The sequence below is a fragment of the Agelaius tricolor genome, unplaced genomic scaffold (genome assembly GCF_023055355.1).
Source record: "Agelaius tricolor isolate 1412-34295 unplaced genomic scaffold, bAgeTri1.0.p SCAF_3, whole genome shotgun sequence".
Lineage (NCBI taxonomy): Eukaryota > Metazoa > Chordata > Aves > Passeriformes > Icteridae > Agelaius > Agelaius tricolor.
Window position 1 is genome coordinate 57,752,944 of NW_027269263.1, and position 20,464 is coordinate 57,773,407.

General features: G+C 39.0%; 1 protein-coding gene across 2 annotated transcripts in view; it reads left to right on the top strand.

Moving 5' to 3' along the window:
* RSBN1L (round spermatid basic protein 1 like) overlaps positions 1 to 20,464 on the top strand; it is a 47,067-nt gene that overhangs the window by 18,002 nt on the left and 8,601 nt on the right. The window contains exons 3-7 of one of the 2 annotated variants that reach the window (XM_071423990.1): positions 4,272 to 4,532; positions 4,851 to 4,915; positions 16,565 to 16,702; positions 16,907 to 17,049; positions 18,616 to 18,783. In XM_071423990.1, the coding sequence (XP_071280091.1) occupies positions 4,272 to 4,532; positions 4,851 to 4,915; positions 16,565 to 16,702; positions 16,907 to 17,049; positions 18,616 to 18,783 (775 nt within the window). Of the gene's footprint in view, positions 1 to 4,271; positions 4,916 to 16,564; positions 16,703 to 16,906; positions 17,050 to 18,615; positions 18,784 to 20,464 lie in introns of both variants that reach the window. The other variant, XM_071423989.1, reaches the window with a different exon arrangement.

The following is a 20,464-nucleotide window of genomic DNA, read 5'->3' on the forward strand; positions in this document are numbered from 1 at the left end:
CTGTGCAGCTGATGAGCAGCAGTGCTGCAGGACCCTGTGCCAGGAGCAGTGGCAGAGGAGAGTGGGGGTTGGATCCTCTGGCAGTGAGCTTACACATTGCTCAGCTGTGTCATACCCATTTGAAAGCTGAATAATTAAGGGTGCCACATTGTTTCAGTCTTCCAATATACAATTTGATTTTAATTTTTTTTTTTTTTTGCAATGTGGGGTGTATGAAGTATCTATACAAGTAATTTTCTGTATGTATGTCATTTGCTGCTTGTGGGGAAGTGGAGTTTTTGACAGAACTTGTGTATGCAGTAGCAAAAGCTCGTGTGAATTTTAAAAAGGCTCAAAACAACTAAGCAGTTTTTGAAGTTGTTTTACCTAATTCCTGCTTGAAGTGGTTTTAGAGATCTAAGTTTTACTCTTGATGGTATGCAATTTCTTTCAAAGTGTTTAATTCTAGTAATGTTTTGAAAAAAGCCCATTTGGAATCTTCTTTATCTTCTGATTTCTGTGTTTTAAGGCTTTTTTCTGCATCAGTGGGATCAGTAGTTCAGACATCGAAGGCTGGATTGATGTTTTGTCTCCCAAGGATAGACACTTAGCATTTTTCTCTCTTTTAGTTGCAAGTAGCAGTTCAGGGGGCCCTGCTACCTTCCATCATAGATCTTCGGTTGGTTTTTTTTGTTACACAGCCTTTTGTTCTTTCAGTGATTGTTGCTCTCTTGCTTTCCAAGTGTTTCAGAATTAAAACTGATCTCAGTTCCATCTCTCTTAAATAGAGAGATCCAAAAAGTTCTGTGGAAGAGTTGCACACAGAAATGAGGGTCTATGGGCAAATTTTCATTTTGTTCCAAATTGTGTGCATCATTTTGGAACTTGGTGTAATTTGAGAAAGTGTGCAATGATAAATTGTAATAATTGATATATATGTAAATGGCATAACCCTTTTATCTTGTGTTCAGAAGTAAAACCAGTCTGTATTAAAATCAATGTATTAAAGCTGAGAGGAAAATTTTTCTCTATGCCCAAAAAGGAATAATTTTAACCCTCTGGTTAAAAACTTTTATCTCTTCAGAAGGTTTCATAGAGATGGTGTGGAAACAGAGGGAATGATAAATGTTCTTCATTAAAAAATGTCTTAGTGTAATTCCTTCTAAGGTTTTAAGTGCTTCCATAGACGTATACCAAGCTAAATAAGAAGTACTTTTACAACTGGGTTTGAAGACAAACCCTTTTTGGATATGCTCACAAGAACTTTGCATAATTTGAGACTGATTTACATTCCATCGATGTTGTTTCTGTCCTAAAGGCACCACTGCTTTCAAGACCATGGCTGTGCTCTTCTGAGTGCTGCTCGCTGATGATTAGAAAAAATCAATTATTTCAGTTGGAAGGGGCCTACAGTGACCATCCAGTTCAACTGCCCGACCACCTCAGGGCTGACCAAGAGTTTAACCTGTTGTTAAGGGCATTGTCCAAATGCCTCTTAAACACTGCCTGCCTCGGGGCATTGACCACCTCTCTAAGGAAGCCTGATTTATTGTTTAATAGTGGAATTGTTTGTTTGGTTAGTTTTTTAAAATTTTATTGCATAGCTGCATCCTTGAAATAGATTGAGGGATTAAAGAAACTGCCACCAGATACTACAGGAGCAGTTGAATGAAATTGTTAGTAAAACTTCTCAGAAGACCAAAAGGAATGGTACAGGTTGAAAGGGGAAATCAGATAATCTTCCTTCTTGTACTTTAGGAATGGAAGTCAGTAGTTTTTGTTGTTTTGCACAGATACAAATTCATACCCATGTATTATATAAGTACTTTACATTTCAGCTAGTAATGATATAATTTAATAGCTGGATGCTCAGCAAGAACATAGAGATGCTGATCTTCGTTTGTCTTAGGATTTTCTTTGGTGATAACAAACGTGCTCAAGTGGGAGAGAGCAATTTGGCTCTCACTGCAGCAAATAGCTTCTTGCTTTGAAGTTTGTTGCCGTTTATATTTCTCTGATTGAACCCCAGTAAATACAAATTTCCATCCTTTTCTGCCATACAGAATGTCCCAGATATGAGTGACTAGTTTCAACAAAAATCTGATCTCCATTTAAAAGCAAGTGAAGTGGGTTGGCAGGTAACTCCTGCTTCCCCCTGCATCACCTTGCAGCATTTGGTGCTATAATTTCATAGTTTGTATACTCAAACTAATATAATATCTGCAGAATGATTGACTTCTTTGTTATATCCATCAGCATAGCAAAAAAATTTCATCTTTAGAGTGAAACAATTTTAAAATGCCTACATCAAAGCATTATTAAGAGTTTGCAATACCCATATACCCCGATGCTTTTTTGCAGTTGTGTATTCCTGCAGTCAGGAGGAGGGGAAAAAATGTCTGAGTCTGTATTTTGAGATTTGTATTGAGATTTCAAAGCCTGCAGTATGTAACTTCCCCCTGTCATAAACCATTTCTTTATTTCCCACTGCCTGGAGCTGGTGCCATAATGACCCCAATACGATACCCAGAATGTAGCAGTAGGTGATTTTTGATTGGTATCACATTACACACAAGGACTCTGGCACCCTGAATGAACCATTTTTAGGATTCCTCTGAGGTTGAGGTACTTGGTTGCTGAACACCTGTTGCTGCTCTTCCTGGTCTTTTCATGCCCACTGGACTTAAAGACTCTGACAGAAAGAGGATATTAACAAAGAAGTGGTGAATATTGCATCTACCAGATGAAGCAGTCCTGTTGCTGAGGTTTGGTGCTGGGTTTACATTAAATTTAGCCTAAGAAAGGACAGACTTCCATGAAGATACTGGCAGTTGAACTTTTGGCAGTTGAACTTAGCTAAAAGTGAAATTGTGTTCAGAGAGTGTGCAGTGTTCAATCTGATTCTGAGTGAAGGGAGTCTTTGTAGTTATTAACTGTGTAGATTAGGTTAAGAAATCCTAGAATCCATTTCCTTGTTTGGACTAAATAAGAAATGAGGTGACCTCAGGGCACTTCTCATTCTCCTCTCTGTGACAAAACAGAATCCAGGGAGATAACTAAATCTGCCTCCACTTCAAGAATCCCAGAAGTATTTAGCTGCTATCACAAACATCAGGAGACTCAGACGTGAGCGTCTCAATTGCTTGTTCTCCTTTCCAGTATCTGCATCTTCCATGTCCAACCTCTTAATCATCAGCAGCAATCTGTGATTCCATACACCAACGGTTGTGGTCTCAGTTGTTTTTTTTCTTAGAGGACTCTTGTTCAGTTACTTGGATGCAGGATGGCAAGCTGAAAACAATCTACTGCAACATTGTAATAGAATCTGGCTAACTTAACTCTTGCAGATTTCATATTACTTAGTCTTGCAGTGAAGTAAACAATTTTTAAACTTAAAAGCTTCTGTGTTTGAACATGCTGGTTTTGAATTGCTGCTGTGAGTATAATTTTGTGCTGAAACATACCCACTAACTTTGTTTTACGATGTGCTAAATCATTTTGACCGCTTGATCTTAGTGCAGTGTAGTGCTAGAAGTTTTTTGGCTACCACTTCTATTACTTGCAAAAAAACCCCTCAGTTTTTAAAACAAGTGAGAACATTTACCTTGGGAATCACTTGAATGTGCTATCCCCAAATGACTAATTTCTGCCTTTAGGACATTTTGGACATTTAGGACAGTTTGTTTTCATGTCAGCTTGTATATTAAGAGAACTTGAAGCTAGTTTCTTTTTTGTAAGCATTTTCTTTAATGCGTCTTTTAATTTTATTTATGTTATAATATGTATGGGATGAGTTTTTAGAAGAACCCTCATGTTCTTCAACAAAGTTTACCTAGTTGTGAAAGAGTGGCCATGTGAAGAAGCCCATCAGACAAGGTCAGTTCTGGCAGTGGCATCTCATGGGCAGTTTGCTGCTGCTGTTGATATCCATGGATGGTTTGTAGGCCCCTTGTCTGGACAGCTGTCCTGTGCTGTCTCTGGACTTCATGGGACAGCAACTGCTGTGACAAGCTAAAGGCAGTGATGGACTGCAACTCATCATGAAAGCAGCCTTGGGAAACTTGGGTTATTGTGATGTCTTTCCCTTTTTGTCTCAGCTTATTTATCAATTGCACATGGCAGGTGTCTCTTGCCCTGCTCACTTTTGGTAACATACACATTGTGACCCTTGCTTTTGGTCTCTGGCCTTTGTGTGCCATGGTGAGGGTTTTAGTGACTTTGAATCCCAATCATTAAATATTTATTTTGTATAAAAATTTCCTTACAAGATCTTTTTTTTAAACTCTCAACAGGTGGGAAGGAGAAACCAAAAACCAATGCAGAAGAGCTACAGATTAAAAAAGTTAAGAAGAAAAAGAAAAAGAAACATAAAGAGAATGAGAAGAGGAAGCGTCCAAAAATGTACAGCAAATCTATTCAGACCATCTGCTCAGGATTGGTTTCTGACATGGAGGATCAGGAAGCCAAAGGCATCATAGATGATCATCTTAAGGATTTCAATGGGAAAAATATGGATCCCAAGAAGGACTGTGAGTCCAAGATACCAGAGAACAGTGAGTTTCCATTTGTCTCGTTAAAGGAGCCACGGGTTCAAAATAAACTCAAAAGGTTGGACACATTGGAGTTCAAACAGCTGATTCATATTGAGCACCAGCCTAACGGAGGTGCATCAGTTATCCATGCCTACAGTAATGAACTCTCCCACTTGTCTCCTGTGGAGATGGAGAGATTTGCAGAAGAGTTTGTGGGTCTGGTTTTTAGTGAAAATGAAAACTGTGCAGCTTACTATGTAATGGGTATTGTTCATGGGGCAGCTACTTATTTACCTGACTTTTTAGACTACTTTTCGTTTAATTTTCCCAATTCACCAGTGAAAATGGAGATTTTGGGAAAGAAAGATATAGAGACAACGACTATGTCAAATTTTCATGCTCAGGTAAGAGGTTATGCATTTTACTTTCTAAAGTCATATAATGGTTTCAAACAACTGTGAACGGGTTTATTTTTAGAGTAGTTGCTATTAGCTCTGCTATGTGGATGACACAGAAGACTAGAAACAAGGGATTTCTTTAATAAGTCAGTTCTGCATTATTGAAGATGAGAAGAGACATAAAATTGTTCACTGAGACATCAGATTGGATTTTGGTGGGAGGGCAAGTGTTTGCATGCTTGTGTGTGTAGGTTTCTTTGGATTTGTTTCTGTAGCTGAAGATTAACCATGAGTTTTGGAGGGTTAAAATGGTTTAGCTGTGGCTTTCTGGTTTCTGAACAGTAGTATGTCTGTATTGTCATAAAACTGAAATGCCTTAATACAGTGTTATACATAAAAACCTGCATAGAGCAAGGTTATATTAGCTGCATTTGTAGTTTGGGTTTTTTAAATCCATCCTCAAAGAAGAACTTGGGGTTATTGTGGCTGTGGATTTGGTCCTTATCCCTTTGCATTTCTCCTCACTTGGCTGGATTCTCTGGAAAGCTCTTCATTTAAATGGTAGAATGACTGGCAGCTTTTGAATATTCTTTTATTTCAATTTTTTTTGAAAGAAATGACTGTATACTCTCTTAACAACAGCTGCTGATTAAGCATCACCTCTGTGCTTATTAACTTGCTGTAGAAAATACTTTTCTGTTGCACAGAAATAATTTATAACACTGGTTTTCAGGAAAAAAAATCTGTCCAATTTTCACCTTGGTGATGAGGATATTGCAAAAAGCCCCTACAGTGATTATGAAACAATTTATGCAGAAACTCAGTCCTGTTATTTATATCAACTTTATCTCACAATTACCCTTTCAACTCTCATGTTTGTGAACTTAGATGTTGTATGGATCAGCTTTAAACTATTTAATCTTCACTTTTGAGACGATTAGAGTTCAAGTGTAAGTTACACTGTCATCTCTTTCATGAAAACCGTGCCTATTTTTTCCCTTTGGCTGCATAGACATTTGCATAGAACACCTGCATGTGTTGACAAATTTCAGGTGTGTTATGCACAAGGATATGCAGAACTAAAATGTTGTTGCAAGAGAACATTTGCAGTGCTGGCTGAGAAAATATCTACTGCCATGGAATATGAATATGGTGTGGACTACAGTCACTGTTTCTCTTGAGTATGTAAACTGAAACACTAATAATAAAAATCACAGAACACATAATGGGCAGCTCTCCAGAGCTGCTCTTTGGCCATTTTAGATAAGGAAAGCTGGATTTGTCCTTGTAAGTATGTTCCTTAAATCCAGCTGTTTCTCTTGGGTTGCATTAACACAGGCATAGCTTTGTGCTAGTGCCTGCCCGAAAGAAATAGTTAACAAAAGCCCAAATTTTATTGTTGTGACTTATCATAGAATTATTTTACTAGAAGGATAGATTAAATTGGTATTACAATGGTAACATCAACATCTTTAGTTAAACCAGTCCTGTGTTCTTTGGGGTTGAAGTCCTAATTCCCCATTTTTGTGTAAGTGAAGGAGGAACAGAGAGAGGCTGTGGTAGATGAAAGAAGCTGAACTGTGTTATTACAGCATTCAGCTGCTCAGCTCCATGGTCTAAACTGTATTTTACTTGGCTGGAGGTTTAGTTCTGGTATCTTCTTCTCCTTTGTGTTCCCTCATTTTTTTCCTTAGTTTTCATGGCATTTTATCACTTCTCAGTTTGGTTGCTTGATAGAAAAGGCTTGGCTCCTCGTAGTTTTGCTAACTAAGGGGTAGAGGGTGTAAAATAACGTGTACAGGCAAACATCAGACTTTGTCTTCTGTGCAGCATTCTTGTTTCCTCCTGGAATATTTAAATCAGTATCTTGGTTGCCTAGTTATTGATTCTAATTTTCCTTATGGTTTTCTTATTTCTCTTTTACTTTGGCTGTTTATTTTGTTTTTTTTATGTGGTCTGCTACAGTTAAAGTGTTTTGTTAGCTTTGTATTCTCCTTTTTGACATGTTACATTTTTGTGCAGACTGAGAACATTATCCTATCTAAGTTCTTTGTGAATCTTTTAAAGGAATTCTAATATCTTGTTGCAGTATATTTTGATGAAACTTTAAATATATTTGGTTTTCTGTTCCTACATTTCCCCAGCTTTGTGCTGTGGTGTTCCTTGTCCTGGGCAGCTGTTGTACAGCCTTAGTTGAGGAAGGATTTGTTTTCTGAGATCTAAGTAGGAAGTTGATTTTATCAAATCTGCTTTGAGTATGTGTCTTGGACGTCATCAGCTTTAAGAAACTTGAGTATTCCTTTGGTAATTTTAACTAAAACATTGAAATGAAGCTCACTTTGGTACAAGAGGTTCTTTGGTGGTTTCTCAGATTACATGTAGCACATGTAATCAATCTGACAAATGTAAGTATTTTAAAAGATCAAGAAAAGTGTTATAAAAAGGAGAATGAAGGTTGAGCCAAGCCTGAAATGGAAAGTGTTATAGAGTGTTTTATCAATTTTTGTTTTTCAAGTTGATCCTTTTGTTACTACTCAATTTTCCACCTCCTGTTTTGTGACAGATGTGGGTTTGTGATTTTTTGGTTTTAAGTAATGCATATTTCTAAGTCATCAAATTCTGTGACAAGAGTCTGATTGCACAGTAAATTCTGTTGCTGAGGTCAAATTGGGGTCCTCCTAAGTTTACCTGGAAAGTCTGCATCACTCAAGTAATTTACTTAGTTTTCACAATTGTTGAGTTGAAAACTAACTCCTTTCAGCTTGCTTCCCAATACACCTATGTCAGATAGGAGTAATGTAATTTGACTTGTTAGAAGATAAGGGACACAGATTTGTGAGAATACTTGCAGCAGAGAGGAATTTGGAACCGGCTCTTTCTAATGAGAGTTAGCTTTTAAATTTTGCAGGGAGAGGAAATGGGGAGTTTTTCATCATCCAGCTTGGGCCTATGCCTGAGTACTCCTTAAAATTTTTTTGCATTAGTGTAACAGCTCTTTCTGAACTCACTGACTCACTGCAAGGCTTAGTCAGACAGTTTCTGTAACTGGGCAAAATGAAATTAGTCTGGATATCCTTGTAGCCATGAAGTCAGTCCTTCAGGTGGTGAAAAATTGTCTTGTAGCTCCATCTTGCCTGGGCTCTGTATTTGTGTAGATGGCAACAGCTGCATCAGTTACCCGATAGCCATGGATCTCATCAGGTTCTTAGGAGGATTTTCAAGAACGTAAATAATCAGCTTTTGCCACCTACTTGCAGCTTACATCACTTCACTTAAGCTATTTAGTGCTGTTGAGACAAATGTTAATATTTTGAACTTTTAATTTTTTTCCTTGTGCTGGGCAAGTGTAAGTTTTTATTGCTATGCTGAAACCCCAAAGCTCACAGCTGATGTTTAACAATGCTGAGCGCATTGATTTTACTGTCTTGCATTGGAGGCAACTTCTTAGTACAGATGAAATAAAATGCTGCACAGTACCAGACAATTCCTCTGCTGCCAAACAAGATGGATTGTTTTAAAGCTGTATTTGACAAGTCCTTGTCTGATGTGTTTGTGGGAGATCTCAAGGTGATTCCACTCTTTACAAAGAAATCCTTTGTAAAGTCATTTTTTCCTTGTTTGACCTCTAGTCCTTTTATTCTGATCTTTAGTGGAGAAGGCAAACAATTTATCCTTTTCATTCAGCTTTCTCTATATTTGAAGATTGCTTAATAGCTTCTTTTCCCCCCTCTCCCTAGATCAAGTAATTTGAGTTATTTTAGTCTGTGATTGCATGTTTTATACCCTTATTACTCTTAGTGATCTCTCCTTATGTTCAATTCAGTCATCCATATTTTTTTCTTAATATATGATACTAAAAATCGACAGTGTCTGCCTGGTGTATTGATGTCAAAGACTACGAGAAGATTGCTACAAGTGTCTTGCAAATTATTGCTCTTGTGTCTATTTTTTCCTTTTTAAGAGCAGTTTGTGATCTGCTGTAGCAGCAGCTTCTAATTGAGTCGCTCCCCATTTCAGGTTCACACAGTTCATTAAATACGTGCGTGCGTGTAGTTCTTGCTTTTGTTTAAACTGAATTACATCCTTTGCATTCAGACCCCCTCTCCAGTTTCAAGCTTTGTTAATTTTGATCCTTTCCTGTGACTAGGACAGTGTTGCAATGCCTGTGGGTTTTATGAGGATACATTGCCTTCAAAGGAAGGATCCTTGCTGCCTGCCTCAAAATGAGATAGGTTATGTGAGCACTGACTAAACTGCCCACAGTTTGCTCCTATTAGACCATGTTTCTATAGCAGTTTGTAGAATATAGTGGAAATGTCAAATGTTAAGATGTCTACTGGTCCTCTGAACAAGCCTATCCAGTCACAGTAACAAAGGTTAGTTTGACTTGATTGTTTTCAATTTTTTTTACATGACCGTGTTTATTAATTCTTACTATCTTATTTTCTAGGTAGATGATATTTGTGTCAATTATCCAGCTAAGTGGTTTTTTTCTGTGAATTGGAATTAGGCTAAATAGTCTCTAGCTCCTCTGTGTTCTGTTGACACTTATTTCTTTAAGATGATATGCTACTGTCTTCCAGATGTGAAGAACTTGTTGTTTTGAATTAGAATCATGGAGTGGTTTGCTTTGGGAGGGACCCCAGGGACCATCTAGTTCCAATCAGCTGCCATGAGCAGGGACAGGACACCTTCCACTAGACCAGGTTGCTCTGAGCTCCATCCAGCCTGGCTTTGAACACTTCCAGGGATGGGCCATCCATAGCTTTGCTGGGCAACCTGTTCCAGTGCCTCAGCACCCTCACAGCCCAGAAATTCTTTGTAACAGCTAAACTTGCCCTCTTCCAATTTGAAGCCATTCCACCTGCTCTGTCAGTACATGCCCTTGTACACTGTCCCTCTCCAGTTCTCTTGCAGTCCCCTTTAGGTACTTGAAGGTTGCTCTAAGATGTCCCTGGAGCCTCTTCCCCAGGCTGAACAACCCCAATCTGTCTGTGAAGAGCCTGTCTTCATAGGAGAGGTGCTTCAGCCCTCTCATCATCTTCATGGCCTTCCTCTGGACTTGCTCCAGCAGGTTGATGCTCTTCCTGTGCTGGGACCCCAGGCTGGCTGCAGCAGCACAGGTGGGGTCTCAGCAGAGCAGAGGGACAGGATGCCCTCCCCTGCCCTGCTGCCCACACTGCTGGGGGGGCAGCCCAAGGTCCATTTGGCTTTCTGGGCTGTGAGTGCACATTGCTGGGTCGTGTTCAGCCTCTCATCCAGCAGCACCTCCCAGTCTTTCTGCCCAGGGCTGCTCTCAGTTGACTCTCCATGCTGCATTTGTGCTTGGGATTGTCCCAAAGGAGACAATGCAGGGCCTTGCACGTGGCCTTGTTGAACTTCATGAGGTTCACAGGGCCCATCTTCCCAGCTCTGGATGGCATCACTTCCTTCCTTGTGTCAACTGCACCACACAGCTTGCAGTTCTCATTGATTTATTAGAGCTTTGTCTTATCTTACTGCCTTTGTGCTGTAGGTATGAGAGGATGCACATCATTCAGCCTGTTCACTTTAGGAGAGGTCACTCTAACTGTACAGTGTGCAATTAGACAAATGGCCAGAGCCAATCGAAAGAAGATTTTCTGCCAAAAGAAAATGTCCTCATTCCTTCTTTCCTCCCAGTTGAGTGTTCTAGTGCCAAGACTTGGTGCTTCTTGAACGGGTGAGTTCAGTTTGGTTCATTAATCCAGCAGAACTACTTAAATACTCTTGAGGGATTGGTTTTATTACTGAGTTGGCAAATTATATTGTTTAAATGTGTCAAAGTTAGCTCAAGGATGACTGTGGGTCTACACAATCAGCCCTATTCCATAACAACAGGCAATTGCATCTTCAGAGAAACAATTTTTGTTGATTTTGTTCGCGGTTTGGAGTAAATTCATGTTGCCATGTTAGCTGTGATGGCCACTGAGTAGTCAAATATTAATGAATAAGTATTTTAGAGGAAGACCTGTGATAATAATGGTAGTTCATGTTTGTGGTGTGGCTTTTTGAGGGGTTGTCCTCACTTTTTCAGGTTCTGCACACAGAGCTTGTCATTCCTCTTCCCTTTTAGCCTCTTCTAATATTATCTTCTCCTTGCTGTTCTCCTTGTTTAGCTCTTTAACATTTCTTTGAATTTCAGAGAGGTTTTTGCTGTTTAGCTCTTTAATAATTTGTGATATCCTGCTTGAAATCATTAGTTCCTTTAGTATTTGAGGGGAATTGCTGAAAATATTTTTAAAAGAAAATCTCAAATAATTTAATGCTTCATTTCCTTATCATTAAAGATTTGTGCAGTATTTATTTCCATATGTTATTCTCCTGAGTTCTAGACAGAATTCTTTTATATTGGAACTATGTCTTTTCAGTTGTGTTTCAGTAGTTTTCAGCAGAACTTTGTTTTCAATAGAATTTGCTTCTTGCTTTTAAGCTGATCAAATCTTGAGATTGTGTTTCCAGAAACTTCCAATTGGAAAAAACTATTTTTTGAATTTAGGTTTTTAATGACAATTGAGTGATGCCAGAACTGTCAAGACATCCCATTCTGATACCAAAACCCTGACCTAAAAAAAAGGGAAAAAAAGGTGAAGGAAGGAGTATGAAGTACATGTGGTTTAATAGTAAAAAGCAGCCAAACAGATAGATTAAGGAGTATTTGTAAAATCAGAGCAATTTTGATGAGTATTTGTTCAGTGTTGGCTCCCATTTGAAACTGGAACTATAAGGAGGCATTTAAGGATTTGAATGAAATTGGCAAGGAACAGAAAACTGTTTGGGCACTTGATTGAAATGTACCAAGGTAATGGCCTCTTCATGGCTGCAGCGTTTGAGATTAACCTTGACTCTGAAATGAGATTTTTCTGTTCTGAGATACCAGTGTGTGAGTGCATTGCTTGTGCACTTCTCTAGCAAGACCCTCAATGTCCTTGCATATTCTTAGGTGGTGTAATGTTTTTGGGTTTTGTTGTTGGTCTTTGGTGGGACTTCGTGGGCTTCTTGAAATTGAGTTCAGTTGGTGGATAATTTTGTTTGATTGTTGTTGGTTATTTTTTTCTCTGAAGACTCTTCCCAGAATTTTTTGTTTTAAAGGTGAAAAACTGAAATAAATTTAAATCTTAAAATCCTAGCAGGAAAATGAAGAAGTTTCAAATAAGAAAAAAGCCCTCCTCTGCCTAAACCCCACGACAGCCCACACCCTACTATATTAAAAATAGGAATTCAGTTGTTATGTGCCCCAGTTTACATTTTTTAAATTCCTCTCTTGACATGCATGGTTTCTCTGGATTGTTCCCTCCACTTTGTGACTTATTCAAACACAAAATCTTTAACATATAGCGTCTAAAATGTTTCCACTTGTAGGATGATATTGCTGAAATGTATGTTTGGTATTTATATATATATGTATTTTTGCATTTAGTCTCCAGATTCTTGTCAGACACCAAGACATTTCTGTCAAAACATTTGCTATTGCATTAAAAAAATCAGTTGAGGCTGTGCGAGTCACAGAAGCAGATAATTCTCAATTTTACTAATTGTGGATTCAGTGGTGGTTTTACTGTGGCAATTTTCCATTACAGTGGTGCAAGAGAATGACACAGTCTCCTTTTGTGTGCTTTTAGGTGACATACTTCAAATGTAAGCTACATGAGAAGAAAGAAGTTAGGATGTTGTATTTGTTATGTTTCTATCTCTTTTACCTGTCCATGGCATTTTACTGCATGTATTTGGTGATTTGTGTGTGTTCATTCCTGACCACATGCTGGAAGAGCAGCATGTCCTTGATTTCTCCTTTTATTATGGATTTAAATTGTTCCAGTTTTGAGCAAGTCTGTAAAATTCTAAAAAGCTCCTCACACTGTAAGCTGTGAAATTGCATCTGGGAAGATTGTTTTATAGAAGGTGTGTGTATATATATATATCTATGTGTGTATATATAAAATACTTCATATGTGTAGTACTCTATTAGCAGTCAGTGCATAATTTAATATAGAATTTGATAAGCACTGGTTTTAGTACACCAATATTGTTTTTGTGAGTTTAGAAATACATAGAGCAATCTATTTCTCTTCCTGTGAACAAACCAGCCAAAGGATACTGACAGTAAAAGGAAGGGAAAATGTTGCTGTTATCTAATATGCCATAGGTTATATTTATTTGGTTGGTGTCTTTTTTGGGATTAATTTTAGGTTTGTCATCAGTCAAACATCAATAGGAGGTTTTGTTGTTTCCACACTATTATTTAGTAGCAGTCTAAGTTGGGAGTGAGTGAAAATTAGCTCCTCACTAAGAATTACCCCACCTTTTTATTCATGCTTTTCTAAGCCTTTAGCCTAATCTGAGGTAATGCAGTTCAAGCATGACCCTCTTCTCTAACCCTGGAGTTTAGGGTGCTACAACACAGTTCATGGAAGAGATAAGAGTTGCTTTTCACTTGCCCACAGCTGCTTCATCTTTCAAACTCTCTTGTTCTTTCTGGCCAGGCATTAGTATTTATGGCCTATGTCTTTATTTATTTTTTATTATTTTATAAAACAGAAAATTTTTTAGGTAATTCCTAGATTAAATTCAGATCAGTCAGCCTAGGCTGGCTCCCTGTTCATCTTCAGAGGACCTAATGCTCTCAGGAAAGAAGGGAAAAGAGAGTAAATCTTCCCCTTTGATCACCAACATGGATTTATTTCCTGCTTATACTGGGTCTGGATGGGTTAATTTTCTTTGTGGACTGTGCTTTGGGTTTGTGACTAAAACTGTTAGTAACACACTGCTGTTTTGGCTATTGCTGAGCATCACAGGCAGAGTGTCAAGGCTTCCAGGACCCCCCTGGTGAGTGGGCTGGGGTGGGCAAGAAGCTGGGAGGGGACATGGTTGGGACAGCTGGTCCCAAGTGACTGTGAGGATATTCTGTGCTGTAGGACATCAAAAAAACCCTGAGAGGACTGATGGGGTGGCTGGAAGGTGCCTGTTGCTTGGGACTGCTGGGCATCAGTCTGCTTGTGGCAGTTGGTGAGTGGTGGAGAACAACACTTGGTGATTTTTCTTCTTCAGTTTTGTCTTCACTGACTAAACTGTTTAACTGGACCCCTGCATTTCCTTGCTTTTCCTGTTGTCTCCCATGTCTCACAGCTGTGGGAGGTGAGTGAGCAGGGGCTGTAAGATCAGTATCTGCTGCCTGGGGTTAAACCACTACAGAGTTCATAATCACTCAGACATTTCATTCTGTATTTGCAATGATGTGATTCTGAATATGGTGCCAGAATAAACCACTCATCATTTGTAACTTTGACATTACTTAAGCGTTCATGTTGGTATTTCTTCACCTAAGCTAGATCTTGAGAAGCAATTGTAGTGCCTTGTGATCAAGGGGAGGGTGGTTGGTCAGGAAGCTGGGGGTGAAAGGGCTTGGACAAACAATGCTTGAAAAAGTTGTGCTCATTTTTCAGTTTTAACTTTCAGTGGCATGGGGGTTTTTTGGGAACAAATGAAAAATTTCTTAATTGATCCTTCTTAATGCAAGCATTATGCTGCAGCTAAATTCTTGCTGACTTTAGGTTTCTTTTCCAGCACCTAGTGGTATATAAGCCAAATGGCTGGGTTGATCCAGCTGGAAGCTTCACAGCTTTTCCAAGCTTTAACTTAGTATTTTTAGGAGAATTTTTAGAGTTTTCACTTGGAGTAGTTTCACAACCAGTTTATCATATTCTATATGAATCATAAAAAAATTATTTAGGATGAAAAAGACCTATAAGACCTTTTTAAGAGTCCAGGTGTTAATCCAGTCTTGCCAAATCCATCACTAAACCATGTCCTTAAATTCCACATCTACACATCTTTTAGATGCCTCCAGGGATGGTGACTCAACATTTCCCCTGGGGAGCTTGTTCCAGTGCTTGAGAATTTTTTTGGTGAAGAAATGTTTTTGATATCTAATCTAAACCTCTCGACACAACTTCAGGCCACTTTCTCTTGTCTTATCACTTGTTACATGGGAGAGTGGTAGCATAAAGACGCATGGAAAAAGGCAGAAAAATGGTTCTCTTTAATCAGGGATGTAGATGGAAACAGCATCCCAGTATCTGGGGCTGGAGTAGTGGAATACTAAGCTACTTATGTCAGTGGAAGAAGCATCCTTTTGCATCTTAGGCATTTTAATGAAGTGTCAGATTTGTGGGTGTCTGTAGCTTCAGAAAGTGGTTTTAGGCTTCTTCCTTGCTCGTTGCTGGGGTTGTACAAGCTCCTGATGCTTTGTGCCAGTGCAGATGTAGCTGAGGACTGAGCTGATGCAAATTCAGCAGAAATAAATGTTTGTGATATTTTATCACAAAATCACCAGCTGTCTCTGCAAAAAAAAAAAAAAAAGCCCTGCAGGAAATATATGACTAAGGATTTGAGGAATGAGGGAATATTACTGGACTGTTCTTTTCAGTGTGTCTGTGATGGCTTGCTGTAGCATTAGCTAAGACATTTTGTAAAATCCTACTTTTAGAATCTGTTTGCTGGGAGGAAACAGATGACTGGGATGATCAGAACAGTGTTTGGTTCTGCATTTCTTTCTGGAAAGATCTGGTTACATTAGTTGAGTGTCTCAGAAGGGCACAGTGTTGTTCCATGCTTTATTTTCAGGAGCTGCTGTTAATTCTTCTCTGCACTGCCATAACTGCTAGGAATGTTAATGGTCTGTTTGGATGAGGACCATAGCTAAGCAGTGTTTCATTAACTGTTTTCCTTGCAAATTTTTACTTTTCTTGCTTTGGATGCAGAATGTCCAGAGGTGTCATACAGGAACCTTACTTGGTGTGTGCAGTAATCCACCTGCTCTTTCCTCCATTCTGAGCTCTTCATATTTCATCTCATAATGCCAGTGTCTTTCAGGCTGTTAAATAGGAAATCAGAAGCCTAAAGTGGACATGATCCTCATCAATCTCATGCCTGAGTATTTTGGTGATCTAACACAACAGATCAGATTGTTAAAAAAAACCTTAAAACAATATGTCTTTCTGTTCAAATTTTACAGTAGAAGATTTCTCATGAGAGGTGAATGCTACAGCTGTCAAAGTCTGAAGGGAGCACAAGATGTGCTAGCACAGCAAAAATGATCATTGTTTCACTTTTTGTACAAACTCTTTATGGGCCTTGTGTTCACTAATTTGCTTAAGTTAATGTGCTCACGAAGAGGCAGTACTGGAGAGGATGAGTAGCAGCAGAGATGTTTAGAGTTACAAGTAATTTAACTCAGTTCTCCCTGTTGCAAGAGAAAAGGTAGAAATTCAGCTAGACTTCAGTAACACAGGTAAGAATCCTTATTGACTAGTTACTGAGCATAACATGCATTGATAACTTCTTGGAGTTACTGGTTTGGAGTGTTATCTTCTTGAAAGGCAATAAATAGTTACTCCAGTTTACCTTCAGGTGTTAAAATAAAATACAAATTGTTGTGGATGTTTAATAAGATCTGTCTTTGAGTTTGTAGTAACTGACTTCATAATAATCTTAAGTACACTGGAGACTGAAGGACTAAAACAAGTCTTTCTTTTTGACTCAGAAAGCATAAGCATAGAGTTCACAGGTGCTCATTGAAGGTGGATTTTGCACAGTAGAGGACTTGGTATAACTTGTGTTGTCATATTCTACTTGTAGGTAAAAAGAACATACTCTCATGGTACGTATAGAGCTGGCCCAATGAGACAGATCAGCCTGGTTGGAGCAGTTGATGAGGAAGTGGGGGATTACTTCCCTGAATTCCTTGATATGTTGGAAGAATCACCCTTCTTAAAAGTAAGAACAGAACTGAATGGGCTGGGAGAAGGGGGACAACGTGCTCTGTAGTGCTGTTATAATAATAAAGTGAGAGTATGTGGTACTTGTTTAGATAGTTGAGTGTTCTAATAATTAATGCTTTCATCCTGAGAGATAAAGGCTGCTTTTAACAAGTTTTTTAAAGTAACTCACTGGAAAATTGTGGCTTGTATTTCCCATTAGTGTACACTGCCATGGGGAACACTTTCTAGTTTAAAATTAGAGAGTCGTAAAGACAGTGATGATGGTCCCATTATGTGGGTACGGCCAGGAGAGCAGATGATCCCTGTGGCTGACATGCCAAAGTCACCTTTCAAAAGGAAGAGGTAAGTTGAATTATTTTACTTGGTGAATGTCTGGTTAGTAGTGTTTTCTTTACAAATTCATTTTATCCCATACCTTTTACTGTTTGATATTCTATTTTAATATAAATTGCTGTAAATCTTCATCTCCAAACCAAATTTTGTTGTTTTGTTATGTAAGAATCTGGAATTTTTTGTTTTAATTGTTACTGTCTGGCCAAGTAAGGTCCTGGTCCTTCTGCTGGTGCAGAAATTTAAGGTGAAAACTTAAAGAAAATGTGTACACACATGCAATTACTGATATATGCCATGAGACTGCAATTGATACCCCTGTTGTCACATATGAGTAGATGGTTGTGACCTCTGGGGACAAAGGCTTTTCTCTCACCTCAAAGGTAACAACTCCAACATTAAATGAAATCTTTAAGCTTAGCTGTGGCATTGGGTGTAAGAACCAGCTGAAGAGTAGGGACAGCCTCTGCAGAACTTGAGTATTGTATGTCATAAGGAATTGTCATGGGAGTCCTTTCCAAAATGAGAACACAAAAAGGGAGTGTACAAGGAGTGGGAGCAGGGGCAGGTGCCTCAGAAGGAGTCTAGAGACATTGTTCAACCATGAAGGGATGCAGTTAAAGCCAAAGACCACCTGGAGCTGAATTTGGCAAGGGATGTGAAGGGCAGCAGGGACTTGCACAGCATATGGACAGTAGAAGAAAGTCTAGGAAAATGGAAGGTATTGCTGAATGGGGCAAAGAGCCTGGGGACAAAGGACACAGAAAAGGCTGAGTGCATTTTTTACCCTTGTCTTTTCTAGTAAGATTTACTTTCAGGAAATGCTGTGTCTGCATGCTCTGTCATGGAGACAGTAAGACTGTCTGGAGCAAGAGCTACTTGCCTTCAGTGGAGGAAAATCAGATTAAGGAACTTCCTAAACATGCAGATTAGACAGACACAAGCCTGTGGGACCTACTGGGATGGGTCACATCCCACAAGGGCAGTGGGAGCTGGACAGTATCATTGCAAGGCCACTGTCTTTGAAAGGTCATGGCAATTGGTAATTCCTGAGGACTGGGGGAAAGCAAATGCCACTCCAATCATTTAGAAGGGTAAGAAGCAAAACCTGGGGAACTGCAGGCCAGTCAGTCTCACCTTCATCTTAGGAACTTGCCATTTCAAGCATGAGCAGCACAGCAGATGGGGGGACAGGGTTCTTCCCCTCTGCTCATCACTGGTGAGACACATCTGCAGTACCTGCCCAGTTCTGGGCTCACCAGGCTAAGACAGACACATACTGGAGTGTCTGGTGGCCTGGGAAAACTGGGATTTACTCTTGAGAAAAGAATACTCAGTGGGATCATATTAATGTGTTTAGGCACTTCACAGAAAGTTGTAAAAAGGACTTATTTCAACAGTGCCCAGTGACATGAACAGAGAAAATGGACACAAACTAAATTATAAAAAAAATCCATTTAAGATAAGGAAAAGAAAAGCGTTTATTTTTTTGTGTAGATGAGCAGTCCTATTAGCCATGATGGGAATTAGATAATTCAGAGAAATGTTTATATCACTGTTACTGTTTTTCCTGTGCAGAACTACCAATGAAATCAAAAACTTGCAGTACCTACCTCGAACCAGTGAACCCCGTGAGATGCTCTTTGAGGACCGCACGCGAGCCCATGCGGATCACATAGGACAAGGCTTTGAGCGACAGACCACAGCTGCTGTGGGAGTGCTGAAGGCTGTGCACTGTGGGGAGTGGTAGGTGTTGATTGGCTTCACCTAGGTGACTGAAAAATGTTTGCCTGAATTGCCATTTGTAATTGGAAGGGAGTGTGGAATAGGTTAATCTAGGATTAAAGATTCAGTGAAGACTTCGTAGGTGCTGGCTGAGCATTAGATGATTGTCTGCTCTCTTTAATTGCATCTGGCTTTGCTATGTGGTTGAAACCAGAAAGGTTCCTGGCAGTGACAGCTCAATTGCTATAATTGAGTTGCTGTTACTGAGGTCATGTTAGATGTAAAAACACCTCACAATTCATTTTGCTTCAAGTGGTGCATAGAGACTGAGCTGCTACTGCAGCAGAGGTGCACATGGAGAGACCTTCTGGCAGTTCTTTGTGTTACCTGGAGATGAGCAGAATTCTCAGGCTTCTGCTTCCCTAGTCATGGTTGTTACAACCTTGATTTACTTATGGAAGCTCACCTAGGAAAAATCCTGTTGGAAGTTGGGTGGCATTTTTTGGTGTCTGTCCTTAGAATTCCTGTGTGAGATTCAGGAAGTGAAATGTGCCTTGTTTGAAGCTTGTTTACATGTTAATGAAATAAAAAGCCCATAACCATATGGGCTTCCTAGCCCAGATTGAAGAGGCATTTTTCAACATCTTCAGACCATGAAGAGTGACCTTAGTCTTGGAGGCTACCTTTGCATATGTTAACACTGTAAATACCTTCTTCTCTTTGTGTCTGTCTAGAAATTAGGAGAGTGAATTCCCTGTGGATAAAAGGATGTGAATTTGTGTAACAGTGAATGAGTTCATTGATATAGAAAGTAGAATAATTGTCATTGGGGAAGAACTGGATTGTTCAGATGATAATGTGTTTGTCTCTTGGGCTGAGGTTTTCAGTTTCCTTCCTCTTCAGGCTGATGACAGTGGGAGCCTTCAGCTTCCTGCTTGCTCTGACTGTGCTGTGGTGAGTTAAGACAGAGCAGCAGTAGCAGGGCAAGAGCTGAGAAAACTGTGTAGATCTCAGTGTTTTAAATTACACTTTGCACATTTGAGAGAGGGACTTGCAAAGGAAGTAAAGAAACCAAACAAAACCCCACTCCCTGAACTTGGATGTTTATGGAGATTAAGAAGTTGAATTGATAGTAATTTAAGTGTCTGGGAACTTCCCATTCTCATCCTATAGCTTTATAGCATACTTGAAAGTCCTTCAGTTTGAGGAATTAAAAGAAATACCAGTATTTCATTTCAGTGTAAAGACTGAATGTATCTTTTAATTCAGAATAAAAAAAATTGTGACTGAAGTATGGAGAGGAATAAAATATACAACACAAGCAACACAATAAAAGTTATGTACTTCAGGCTTGATTTGGCCTAAATTATAATTCCTGCTTTCCCTTTCCACTTTTATGTAATTTTGGAAAGCCACTTGTACTTACATGATGAGAACTAATCAGGGCTTATGAAAATGAAGCATCATGGATTAATGTAGCACATTGAAATTATTTCAGGTATTAGTTTCGCCATAATTTGCAATATGTGGGTGGATTTATTTTAAAGGAAACAACATGAATTAAAGTTTTGAAAAATCTAGTTTTTATTTTTCTTCAGTTTTGTTTTGTTTCTTTTTTTAATCTGTTTGAGTAGTTGAACAAATCTGAAAAGTTGAAGATATTGTGGGGTGATTAAGGCACTATGGCAGTAAAAATGCACAT